This window comes from Equus quagga, chromosome 1 (genome assembly GCF_021613505.1).
Source record: "Equus quagga isolate Etosha38 chromosome 1, UCLA_HA_Equagga_1.0, whole genome shotgun sequence".
Lineage (NCBI taxonomy): Eukaryota > Metazoa > Chordata > Mammalia > Perissodactyla > Equidae > Equus > Equus quagga.
Genome location: NC_060267.1, coordinates 146764456 through 146777312, shown reverse-complemented (window position 1 = coordinate 146777312; position 12857 = coordinate 146764456). Strand labels below are relative to the sequence as shown.

The following is a 12857-nucleotide window of genomic DNA, read 5'->3' as shown; positions in this document are numbered from 1 at the left end:
AGCTTTGTTTGTTCTTCTTTCTCTAATTCGGTTAGGTGTAGTTTAAGATTGCTTATTTGGGATTTTTCTTGTTTGTTAAGATGTGCCTGTATTGCGATGAATTTCCCTCTTAATACAGCTTTTGCTGCATCCAACATGAGTTGGTATGGCGTGTTATCATTTGCATTTGTCTCCAGATATTTTTTGATTTCTTCTTTAATTTATTCAATGATCCTTTGCTTGTTCCATAGCATATTGTTTAGTTTCCACATCTTTGTCCTTTTCTCATCTTTTTTCTTGTAATTAATTTCTAGCTTTATAGCATTATGATCGGAGAAGGTGCTTGTTATTATTTCAATTTTTTAAAATTTGTAGAGGCTTGCCTTGTTTCTCAACATATGGTCTATCCTTGAGAATGTTCCGTGCGCACTTGAGAAGAATGTGTATTCTGTTGTTGGTGGGTGGAGAGTTCTATATATGTCTATTAAGTCCAACTGTTTTAGCTTTTCGTTTAATTCCACTGTTTCCTTGTTGATTTTCTGTTTGGATGATCTGCCCAATGATATAAGTGGGGTGTTGAGATCCCTACTCTTATTGTGTTATTTTTAGTATCTTCTTTTTGGTTTGTTAATAGTTGCTTTATGAACTTTGGTGCTCCTATGTTGGGTGCATAGATATTTTATAAGTGTTATTTCTTCTTGATGGAGTGTCCCTTTGATCATTATATATTGCCCCTCTTTGTCTCTCTTTACCTGCCTTATCTTGAGGTCTACTTTGTCTGATATAAGTATTGCGACACTTGCTTTCTTTTGTTTGCCATTAGCTTGGAGGATTGTCTTCCACCCCTTTACTCTGAGTCTGTATTTGTCATTGGAGCTGAGATGTGTTTCCTGGAGGCAACAAATTGTTGGATCTTGTTCTTTAATCCATCTTGCCACTCTGTGTCTTTTTATTGGAGAGTTCACTCATTTACATTGAGGGTGATTTTTTTTTTTAACAAATTGAGAAAATTTATTCCTTTTTTTTTTTGAAGAAGAAGATTAGCCCTGAGCTAACATCTGCTGCCAATCCTCCTCTTTTTGCTCAGGAAGGTTGGCCCTGAGCTAACATCCGTGCCCATCTTCCTCTACATTATATGTCAGATGCCCACCACAGCATGGCTTGCCAAGCGGTGCCATGTCTGCACCTGGGATCTGAACTGGCAAACCCAGGTTGCTGAAGCAGGACGTGCACGCTTAACCACTGCACCACCAGGCCGGCCCCTGAGGGTAATTTTTGATGTATGAGGGCTTAATGCTGTCATTATATCGCTTGTTTGCTGGTTTTCCTGCATTTCCTTTGTTTCTCGTCCTGTGTGTTCTGATCTACCCATTGAATTATGCAGTTTTTTATGCTGTGTTTCTTTGTTTTTTCCTTATTTATTTTTTGTGTCTCAGTTCTTTTTAGTTTAGTGGCTATCCTGAAGTCTGTATTCAGAATCTCGTGCATAGCATAGTCCATTTTCTGATCCCTCTTATTTCCTTAGTCTAAACTGATTCAGTCCCTTTCCTCCTCCCCTCGTGAGTTATTATTCTCATATCTTATTTGAACTTGTGTTGTGCATTTGTGGTTAAAGTGACAAGATTGTCTTTGTTTTTGGTGTTTTCCTTCCCTTTAGCTTAATGCTGTAGTTGGATATTTGCTATCCTATTCTGATTCTGTCTATCTATCTGTCTCATTACTCTGTGCTTTGTGACCCCTTTCTCCCTTTTTTTCTTTTTTCAGGTATGAGGGTCTTCTTGAGGATTTCTTATGGGGAGGGGAGTCTCATGGCTACAAAGTCCCTTAGCTTTTGTTTGTCTGGGAAAGATTTAAGTTCTCCCTCATATCTTAAGGATATTTTTGCTGGATAGAGTATTCTTGGCTGAAGATTTTTTAGCTTTTAAAGTTTTGAATACGTCATTCCATTCTCTCCTAGCTTGTAAGGTTTCTGCGGAGAAATCTGCTGAAAGTCTGATAGTGGTTCCTTTGTAGGTTATTTTCTTCTGCCTTGCTGCCCTGCCTATTCTTTCTTTGTCATTCATTTTTGCCAGTTTTACTACTATATGCCTTGCAGTAGGTCTTTTTACATTGATAAATCTAGGAGTTCTGAAATCTTCCTCCACACACATTTCCTTCTCATTCCCTAGATTTTGGAAGTTCTCTGCTATTGTTTCTTTGAGCATGCTTTCTGCTTCATTTTCCTTCTCTTCACCTGCTTGAATACCTATAATTCTTATATTGCATTTCCTCATTGAGTCGGTTATTTCTTGGAGACTTTCTTCATTTCTTTTTAGTCTCAGTTCTCTCTCCTTCTCTGTCTGGAGCATTTCAACATGTCTATCTTCGATTATGCTGACTCCCTTCTCTATGGTGTTCACGTGAGCATTCAGGAAATTCATATTTTGTTTTATCTCTTCCATTGTGTCTTTCATCTCTAATATTTCTGATTGATTCTTCTTTATAGTTTCAATCTCTTTTTTGAAGTAGCTCCTGAACTCGTTGAATTGTTTCTCTATATTCTCTTTTACCTCATTGAGTTTTTTGACTATAGCTGTTTTGAATTCATTGTCATTTAGTTTACTTATTTCCTCAGGACTGAATTCTGGATGTTTATTGTTTTCTCTCTGTTCTTGAGATTTGATGCCTGATGTTGGAAGGGTGGGGCTTTCCCATTGTGATATTATTCGGTTGCAGTTACAGCCTATCGCCACTGGATGGGGGTTGAGAGCCACGTATTCTGAGCCCTCTGCCTTCAGCTGGGATGGCGGGAGGGGTGCTTTCTCCTGCGTTCAGTCCCAGGTTTCCTGATCAACTCTGGCTGTCTGGTCTCCTGGGGTCTTGGTTTGATGAGGTCACCACACCTGAAAGCTTTCGCCCCATTAGAGGTCTTCCCTCTAGGCTGTATGGGTCCTAGGGAGTCCTGGGTGATCCTGAGGACGTGAGACCCCTCCCCCACTCCTTCCCTCTTGGAGCCTCCCACGGCAGCGATCCCAGTCTTTAGGGGAGTGGGCAAAGTTCTCTCTTACCCTGTTCCAGCTCCTCCGAGGGTGGCTCCAGCTTCTCCACCCTCCGTCATGTGGCTGCCGTGACTCTCTGAGGATTTTTGTGCTTTTAGGGTATTTTCTGTTGGAATATGGTTGCTCCTTTTTTTTTGTATGTTGGAGAGAGTGAGTCCTGGGAAAGCTCACTCTGCCATGATGCTGATGTCACTCCAACTGTCCCAGATCATTTTTGTAGTCCCTTAAATGTTGCTTATTTTTTTCAGTACTATAATTTTTTTAAAAAATACCTTTATTGAGGTATAAGTCACATACCATGCAATTCACTTGCTTGAGTGTACAAGATAATGGTTTTTAATATATTCAAAAACTTGTATAACCAAAACTACAATCAATTTTAGAACTTTTTCATCCCCCTAAAAGACTACCTCACAACTTTTGGCAGTCATCCCCCATTCTCTCCATTTCCTCCAACCCTAGGCAATCACTGATCTGCTTTCTGTCTTTATAGATTTTGCCTATTTGGGGCATTTTGCATAAATGGAATCATACAATATGTGACCATTTATGACTGGCTTCTTTCATTTAGCATAATGTTTTCAGGGTTCATCTATATTTTAGTGTGAATCAGTACTTCTTTCCTTTGTTGCCAAAAAATATTCTGTTATATGAACACCACATTTTATTTATTCATTCATCAGTTAATGGACGTTTTGATTGTTTCCACTTTTTGACTATTCTGAATAATGATGCTTTGAACATTTGTATACAAGTTTTTATGTGAACATATATTTTCATTTCTCCTGGATACATACCTAGGAGCAGGATTGCTGGGTCATGTGGTAACTCTGTTTACATGAATGAGGGACTTCCAGACTGATTTCCAAAGTGACTGTACTATTTTACATTCCCACCAGGAGCATATGAGGGTTTCACTTTCTCCACATCCTTACCAACACTTGTTATTGTCTTTTTACCATCCCACTGGTTATAAAGTGGTATCTCATTGTGGTTTTGATTTGTGTTTCCCTCATGGCTAATGATATTGAGCATGTTTTTATGTGCTTACTAGCCACTTGTATAAGTCCTTGGAAAAATGTCTATACAGATCCTTTGCCTATCTTTTAATTGTGTTGTCTTTTTGTTATTGAATTGTAAGAGTTCTTTATATAGTCTAGATACAAGTTGCTTATCAGATACATGATTGTAAATATTTTCTCCCATTCTGTGGCTTCTCTTTTCACTTTCTTGATGGTTTTCTTTGAAGCACAAAGGGTTTTAGTTTTGATCAAGTCAATTTATCTATTTTTTTTTAAGATTTTATTTTTTTAAATTTTTCCTCCTTCTCTCCAAAGCCCCCCAGTACCTAGCTGTATATTTTAGTTGTGGGCCCTTCTAGTTGTGGCACGTAGGATGCCGCCTCAGCATGCCTTGATGAACAGTGCCAGGTCTGCGCCCAGGATCTGAACCGGTGAAACCCTGGGCCAGCAAAGCAGAGTGCACAAACTTAACCACTCGGCCAGGGGGCCACCCCCTAATTTATCTACTTTTGTTGTTGTTGCTGGTACTTTGGTGTCATATCTAAGAAATCATTGACTAATCCAAGGTCATGAGGATTTACTCCTTTGTTTTCTTCAAAGAATTTTATAGTTTTAGCTCTTCCATTTGTGTCTTTGATCTATTTTGAGTTAATATTTTATATATTTTGTATATGATGTGAGATGGGTGTCAACTTCGTTCTTTTGTATGGGGATATCCAGTGTCCCAATACAATTTGTTGAAAAACCTGTTTTTTCCCTCATTGAACTGTTTTGGCACCCCTCTTGAAAATCAATTGTCCATAAATTTGTTTATTTCAGGATTTTAAATTCTTTTCCATTGATCTATATATCTATTTTAATGCCAGTATCACACTGTTCTGATTACTGTAGCTTTGTGTTAAGCTTTGAAAATTGGCAAATGTGTGTCCTCCAATTTTATTCTTCTTTTTCAAGATTGTTTTGGCTATTCTGGGTCTCTTGAATTTCCATATGAATTTTAAAGATCAGCTTGTCAATTTCTGCAAAGAAGCAAAGGTGTGATTTTGTTAAAGATTGTGTTGAATCAGTAAATAATTTAGGGAGTATTGTCATCTTAACAATATTAGATCTTCCAATCCATGGATATGGCATATCTTTCCATTTATTTAGATCTTTTAAAATTTCTTTCAACAGTTTTTTTTAGTCTTCAGAGTGTAAGTTTTACACTTCTCTTGTTAAACTTATTTCTGATATTCTTTTTGAGGCGGTTATACTTGAAATGGTGTTTCTTTTCTTAATTTCATTTTCAAATTGTCCTTTGCAGGTGTATAGAAATATAAAGGAATTTTGTGTATTGATCTTGTATCCTACAACATTGTTGAGTTGTTTATTAGTTCTAATAGTCTTTTTTAGTAAATTCCTTAGAATTTTCTATATGTAAGATCATATCATCTGCAAATACAATTTTACTTCTTCTCCAGTACTGTATTTTATTCTTTAAATATTTCAAACGTAGTTAAATTATATTTTGCATGTGATAACTAAATATCAGAATCTTTTAGAGATATAAATCTGATATTTATTGTTTCTGCTGATTCTTCCTCATGGAGGCTTGTCTCAGTACGGTGGGATGTTTCTTTTTTTTTTAGTTGTGAGTTCATTTGACTGAATATAACCTGTGATACGTAATCTGGAGGGTCCTATATTAAGCATTTTGTCAGAGAGAATTTATGTTCGCTTCTGTTACTTTCTGGAGGCATAACCAGCCTTCAATGAGTTCATTTTCTTGGTTTTAGAATCCCTTGCCTGAAGGAGTATTGTAACTTTGTACCCTGGACTGTGAGAGTGGGTCCATCATCACACATTCTCAGAGGAGCCTTTTTTTTCACTTGGAGCAGAGGCAGAGACAGATTTCCTGATAAGTTCCCTTTCAGTGAGGCACTTGCCCTGCTTTGTATCAGAGTCTGTGTTTCTGCTCTCATACTTTGTAGGGGCCCAAAGTCTAGTTTCTGGTTTCTTGACAGAAATTCTCAGTATGGGTTTTTACCCCCTAGGCATTCCCAGATTCCCATCTGGCTTCCCATTACTTCTGTGGTTTCATTTTCCTCTGTTCCTCTACCCCTCTGGGGATTTCTTGTGATCTTAGAATGTTTTTATGCAGCATTTAGATGTTTCTTGGTAGCAGAGGGCTTTTCACATTACGTAGTTTGCCATACTCCTAGAAGTGGATGCAAGTATACACTTTACATAGTACATAATTATGAATTTATTCAGATCAAAGTTTGTCAAAATGTGACTTCATATACCTGAACCGTGTTTGTTTTTTACTTTTAGAGTGAAATGGAGCTTGATTAACAGATGAACTATAACTTTTCTTTTTTATTTTTTTTTGCCGAAGATTAGCCCTGAGCTAATATCCACTACCCATCCTCCTCTTATTGCTGAGGAAGACTGGCCCTGAGCTAACATCCATGCCCATTTTCCTCTGCTTTATATGTGGGACGCCTACCACAGTGTGGCTTGCCAAGCAATGCCTTGTTCACATCCAGGATCCAAACTGGCAAACCCCAGGCCGCCAAAGCGGAACGTGCGAACTTAATTGCTGTGCCACGGGGATGGCCCTGAACTATAACTTTTTATGGCAGTCTTTTTAAGATGTTGAATCAAAATATTTGAAAATCACTATAATGACATTAATATTTCATGCATTTTCAAGTTATTTTATCTATCCTGTGTTTCAAAACAGTTTTGATAATTTGATTTAAAAGTAATTGCTTTTAGGTTTGGAACACTAGAAAAACTATATTCTGAGATACTAAACTCTTAATAAAATAAAAATGATTGTTGGGCCCCGCCCCATGGCAGAGTGGTTAAAGTTCCGTGTCCGCTTCAGTGGCAGCCCGGGTTCACAGGTTCAGATCCTGGGTGCAGACCTACTCCACTCACCAACCACGCTGTGGAGGTGTCCCACATACAAAAAAATAGAGGAAGATTGGCACAGATGTTAGCTCAGCACTAATCTTCCTCATGCCAAAAAAAAAAAAAAAAAGGAGGATTGGCAGTGAATGTTAACTCAGGGCGAATCTTCCTCAGCAAAAAACACAAAACAATAAATAAATAAATAATTAAAATGATTGTTAATTTTATTCATTGTGGAATATCTGAAGCCAACCACGTAATATTTAGGAGAGAAATACCAGTTTTAAGGAATCTTTGTATTCCCTAACTGTAGTCTTTTAAAATTGCCATGCCAGAAGAAAGAGGAGGAGGAAGAGCAAAAGATGTGAGAAATAAAATTGTTATAATAGTTCTTGTTTTCTTTTCCAAGGAAAAAATACCCATTGGAATGCTTAATGTATATACAATACAATACTATATCATACAATATAATTAATACAAAAGTGATGCCTCTCTTTGTTCCTTTGATGGTTTTTTAGTCTGTTTTCTAAGTAATAACTAGTTTATCTAGTTTTGTCTTTACAATTTGATCTGTTATTTTATTTGACAGGTGGCAATTTGTACCAGACTGATGTCTCACTCTTTGGAGAACCTACCGAGTTTGAGTATTTGCGAAAAGTGCTTTTTGAGTATATGATGGGTCGTGAGACTAAGGTATAAATCATTTTCTGGTGATTAGGCATGTAGCTTAATTTAAAAGGAAATATGTCCTATTTTTAATACACATATTGATGCTATATGTTTAATGTTAGCAGACCATACATGATAATAGTAGGCCATGTGTAATTGTTATTACTCTTAGTTTACAAAAGTGAATTAGCAGATCTTGCTTAAATATATAAAATGTTAATTTCAAAAATACTATTGGATGATCATAAATACTAAAAATTAAAATTTCATTAACTTAATACTTTGTGAAGCATGTGGCTATTTTTATTTTTGGCTAAAGATCTTAAAGTTAGGTAGAAAGATTTCGTTTTCATGGAGACTTCAGGAAAATGTTGAATAGCATTGGAAATGGTCATAAATTAAGAATGACTACTTAGCAGCGTTTAAAAGTATTTTACTTTAACCACTGTAAGAAAATTATTTCTGCATATATGGAATATTGATCATTTAAAAATTACCACACCACGTAAGTAATAATGCTTGGCTAATTTGTTTTCTAGAATGTTAAATTTATTGTAAGGTCCTTGAGTGTAGATTCTTGTCTTATTCTTATTTGTATCCCTTGCAGTGTTTTTAAAAGAGGCTTATATTGGACATTTTGGTAAATATGTCTTGATTAAATTGAATGCATTTAAGGAAATTCATGAGCCTTTCCTCAAACAAAATTTTTCATTTAAAGCAATTTCAGTTTCTGACATTGTTTCAATTTTTTACCTTCATGAACTTCTACATTGTCAGTATACCTTGGCTGAGAGTGGGAGAATGAGTTTTCTTTCCTTAGAAGCAATCGGTGTTTTAACTTATGGGTCTGGGGGGGTTACTGAGTCATGGGGTGCTAAGCCAGTTCAGAGATTGATTTGGCAAATACATTTAAAACCTAAAAGGTAAGGGCATAAGAAAATCTTTTTAAAGAATATTATAAATTTATGGATTATAGATTCAACTAAACGCCAGGAGTTATAGGGCTAGAAGTCATTTGAATCCTTGATGTCTATAGAAATCTCATTTCATTGTATCAAATAATTTCAAATTAAAGTAATATCTAGTGTGATCCTGAATACGTATCACAGGTGGGCTATTAATTCACAGTAGTTTGGTATCTTTTTTTCTTAAGGACTTTTCTTTAAATTCAAAGGATAGCTAAAACTAATTTTCTCCTTATCTTTTACAACAAAGCTAATGAAATGTAGCTTTCTCTTATTATTTCTTTATTGAATAGAAACCTGTATTTGAGATAGGGTAGATAGTTTAAAGATAGTTTATTATTGCAAGGATGGGGGAAAGGCATATCTTTAAAAAAAAGCCTTTTAGAACTTGAGCTAGTTTGGTTCATTCATGAATCTAAAGCTACGATCCCAGTGTTGTTGCTAAATAAATTATTTAACCTTTTCTTGATCTGTAAAATGAACAGACTCACTGTTTCAGCCTGTTTCTTCTGGAGTTTGCAAACGTGTGTGAGATGAGATCCCTACAGAGTTTTGAGTACTCCTGAAGGAAGACCCAGAACAAGTATAACATGTATTCTAGGATGGTACCAGTTCAGCCAGTGCTTTCAGGGCTCTGCAGTTAATTTTCGGGTGTGATTTGGGATACAGCTGAAAGGGATGTCCTCAAGACCTAGGCAGTCCCATCTAATATTAGGCTGGGAATCCATGTTGAGGAGCGCTCTCTCTAGTCTTTATCTTCAGCATTCTATATGCTTTTCTGGTTACTAAAAACGATGAGTAGTGTATCATTCTGCCATCACATTTTACAGGTAAATATTGAAAATTGGTAGTAGATATTCAGTTTAATTTACTGCATATTTATTGAGCACTTACTACATGTGGCCCTTTATTTATCACCATGATGGATAGGGAGATGAAATTTGACACCATATAGTAGGAAAGTGGAGCTGTTCTCAGTTAAGCATAATGTAATGCAGAATGTAGTAAGGGCTGTTAAGAGAGGCACAGAGTCCTCATATTTACTAGTAGGAGAGTCGAGGAGGACATCATGGAGAGGGAGGTGTGTATACAGGGCTTTAAGGGGAGGCTTAGATTTTGATAGATGAGCTCAGACAGGAGGGAAAGCTCAGACAGAATGTCCAAAGCAGGAAATGGAGTATGGCTTTCGGAATGACAAGTAGTCTGGTCCAGCTAAAATACTGGATCTGTGAGGTAGAAGTGATCCCGCCTAGGGCTGCACAGTCTGAAGGGCCTGGAATGTTTTCAGAGTTTTACTTGTAGGTATTAGGGAGTAGCCCTGAAAATTGTTGAGCAGGGATTGACGAGATCAGAGCTGGTTTTAAACATATCTTTTGCTGATTTGCCCAAATTCTATACACCAACGAAGAATTTGAAATGGAGACCAGGTTGTGGTTTTAGAATGAGCCAGAATATATTATGGCCTTTGTGATTTGATCACCATCTGCAGTTGTTTCTTGTCCGCAAGATCTGTACGTCATCCCACCTGTGTTTCTTCATCTGCTTTTGTAGACAGTATTCCTTATTTTATGAGGCAGATGATTTTTTTTAAGAGGACTACATGTAGGGCATACATTCTTATAGTATGAAGTTAAGTAAGCTCCCCTTCTTTCTTCTTGCACTTTTCTTGGGTTTTGATCCTTCATGGTATTATTGATACTAAAATTCAGCCTGTTCTCCTTTTCAATAGAAAGCGTTTCTGATCCTAACCTTTATTGAAGCCTCTCCCTAAAGAAAACCTGACAGGAGAGGCTACTTCTAAACCTAAACTTCTTAACTTCCTAGGGCCTGAGGATGTTGTATGTAGAGTAGACAGTCTGATTTAATTCCTAAGGTGTGGCAGTGAGCTTCTCCATTAAAGTGTCTTCTGTCAAGCCAGGGAAGAGCTTTAAGTCTTTACTAAGTAATCAGCTGCAAATTCTGGACTGCTGATGAATTTAGAGGTTGGTTTCCCATTTAATATTGGCTAGAAATGTGAAGGGACAACTAGCCCCAGTTTTTTTCACAGACATGCTTGTACATGCATGTATATGTGTTTTCATAATGAATGTAAAGGGACTTTTGGGTAATTTGAACTTTCTAAGCTATTGAAATTAAAGAAATATTCTCTATCATTGTGAATCCCTGAATTTTAGATTTTTGTTACTTCCTTAAAACAGTCTTCATAGATAGTATACCAGAAACCATTTAAAATTGCTTCAGAGTATTAATAAAAAGAATACTGAAATGGTTACTACTTCATATTTCTCTTGCCATTTCATGCCACAAATATGCTTGGTTTCTAGACTTGGAAGATTCTAGAAAAGAAGATTCTGTTCTATTTAGGTAATATAATTTAAAGGATGAGGGTTTTTGTAAAATTCTTTAGGAATTCTCCAAGAACTAACTTGTTTTAAATGGTATATTTTTGATCCTCAAATTGGCAGAGGCAAAAGATAAAAGGAAGAAAGGGGGCTAAAACTAAAAATCTTGCTGTGCGTGGGGTTTGCGGTTGAGAAACAGTATTGATTGATCTATTAGTTGAAATAAGTATTAGATATATGTTAAGTGCTTTGCCCAGGCTTAGCACATAATAGGAATTTGAAAAATTTTTGTTCCTTTCCTTCCTGGAAATAATTACACTTTTTTCCTAATGATGTGAGTTTCCAAAATTTTTACTTAACTCTATTATGTCTTTTCCTCAGTGACCGTCTCCAGTCCACTCCCACCCCCTACACACACACATAGTCTGGTAACTATGAACAAAGAATGGTAGTCAGTTCTCTGGGTGATCCTCTATCCTCTGTAGGAATCCTCAAAGAGCACTAGTACCTGAATTTGTATGTAAGCACTGAACTTGTTATCCTACTTATTTCATAAGTGGTATCTTCTTTCCTCTCTGTCTCCCTCAAAACAACTCATCTTGATACAAAATAGGGAATTTCAACCTTTGAGGAGAATTTTCCACGAGCTTATGGGTGACAGTCTGACTTACGGTATATTTACTTAGATCTGCACAATTTATATTGTTTTGCAAGCCACCATGTGTAATGTTTTGATTCATCATGTTTTCTACCAAACGAAACATCTTGTGTTTATTTAAAATGTAATTTGTATTTCTATTAGGCTGATGTGCTGCATGTCTTAAAAACTACCTACTAAGCATGTTCATGTTCATGCAGTAGCCCATGTTTATGAGATATATGATGTGATTTAGTTAAAGATGAACTTGGGAATATCTAATTCTGATTATTTAGAGCATGTATTTTGGCAATACATCACTTACTAGATAGACTCCTACAAATAAAAAGCCTTATAAAATGAATGAGTAATAAAGTTTCATCTTAATAAGACAAAGGGCTAAAAGCATTAGGACTTGATATAGCTTCATGCTATTGTATATGCATCTTCTTAAAATAATATCAACCCAGACATTGTGAGGAGTCCTTTTAAATTGAAATTCTAGTGTTGGCTGTTATTTCCTTGACCAATAATACCTTCACATCATACTTCTTTGGTCGTGGCTTCCATTGAGAACACTAAAGAATCCCACCAGCAGAACATCTCAGAATGGGATGAGACTTCATCTACTATACTGTCTATTAGTGATCATTTCTTGTTTTTCTTGTAGACCATGGCAAAAGTTATCACCACTGTACTGAAGTTCCCTGACGATCAGACTCAGAAAATTTTGGAAAGAGAAGATGCTCGGCTAATGGTAAGCTTTAAAAGTAGGCTGTGGATAGAAGATGACTATCTTATCTGTTTGCTTTCTGTCTCATTTACAAAGACTTTAAGTTAGTAAAAGAAATTTTAAAATTTTAATCTTTATTGTACTATAGCCTGAAAAATGAGAGTGAATCTACATTAAGAAAGTTTAACCAAGGGCAAATATGAATGGGTGCTCTCAAGGAAAAAACCATCTTATTTAATAGCATTTGTGAAGTTGACACCCTATATATGCTATATGGCATTTCCAGAACTTGGGCTATCTGTTGAAAGGACAGAAAAAGACATTTGTTCTGGTATATCCAGTATTTTTTTAAACCAAATTACATCATGATGTTTTATAGATTATAATTCTTTATTCTATTTCAGTTGATTTCCCAATACAATAATTCTGAGTGAAAGAATTTAAGCATTTTTGAGCTTTTGACATTCCCTACAAGAAAAATATAGATAACTGAATTATTAGGAACCTTTATGTGAAGTCAGCTGTGATTGAATGGAACAAACAGAAACTTCATAAATTATGCAAAAATCCCCAT

The 12857-nt window shown here is 36.1% G+C and overlaps 1 protein-coding gene across 6 annotated transcripts in view; it reads left to right on the top strand.

Moving 5' to 3' along the window:
- GOLGA4 (golgin A4) overlaps positions 1-12857 on the top strand; it is a 128408-nt gene that overhangs the window by 106163 nt on the left and 9388 nt on the right. For all 6 annotated transcript variants that reach the window (XM_046682473.1, XM_046682456.1, XM_046682490.1 and 3 more), the window contains 2 exons: positions 7527-7630; positions 12221-12307. In XM_046682473.1, coding sequence (XP_046538429.1) covers positions 7527-7630; positions 12221-12307 — 191 coding nt within the window. The remainder of the gene's footprint in view (positions 1-7526; positions 7631-12220; positions 12308-12857) is intronic.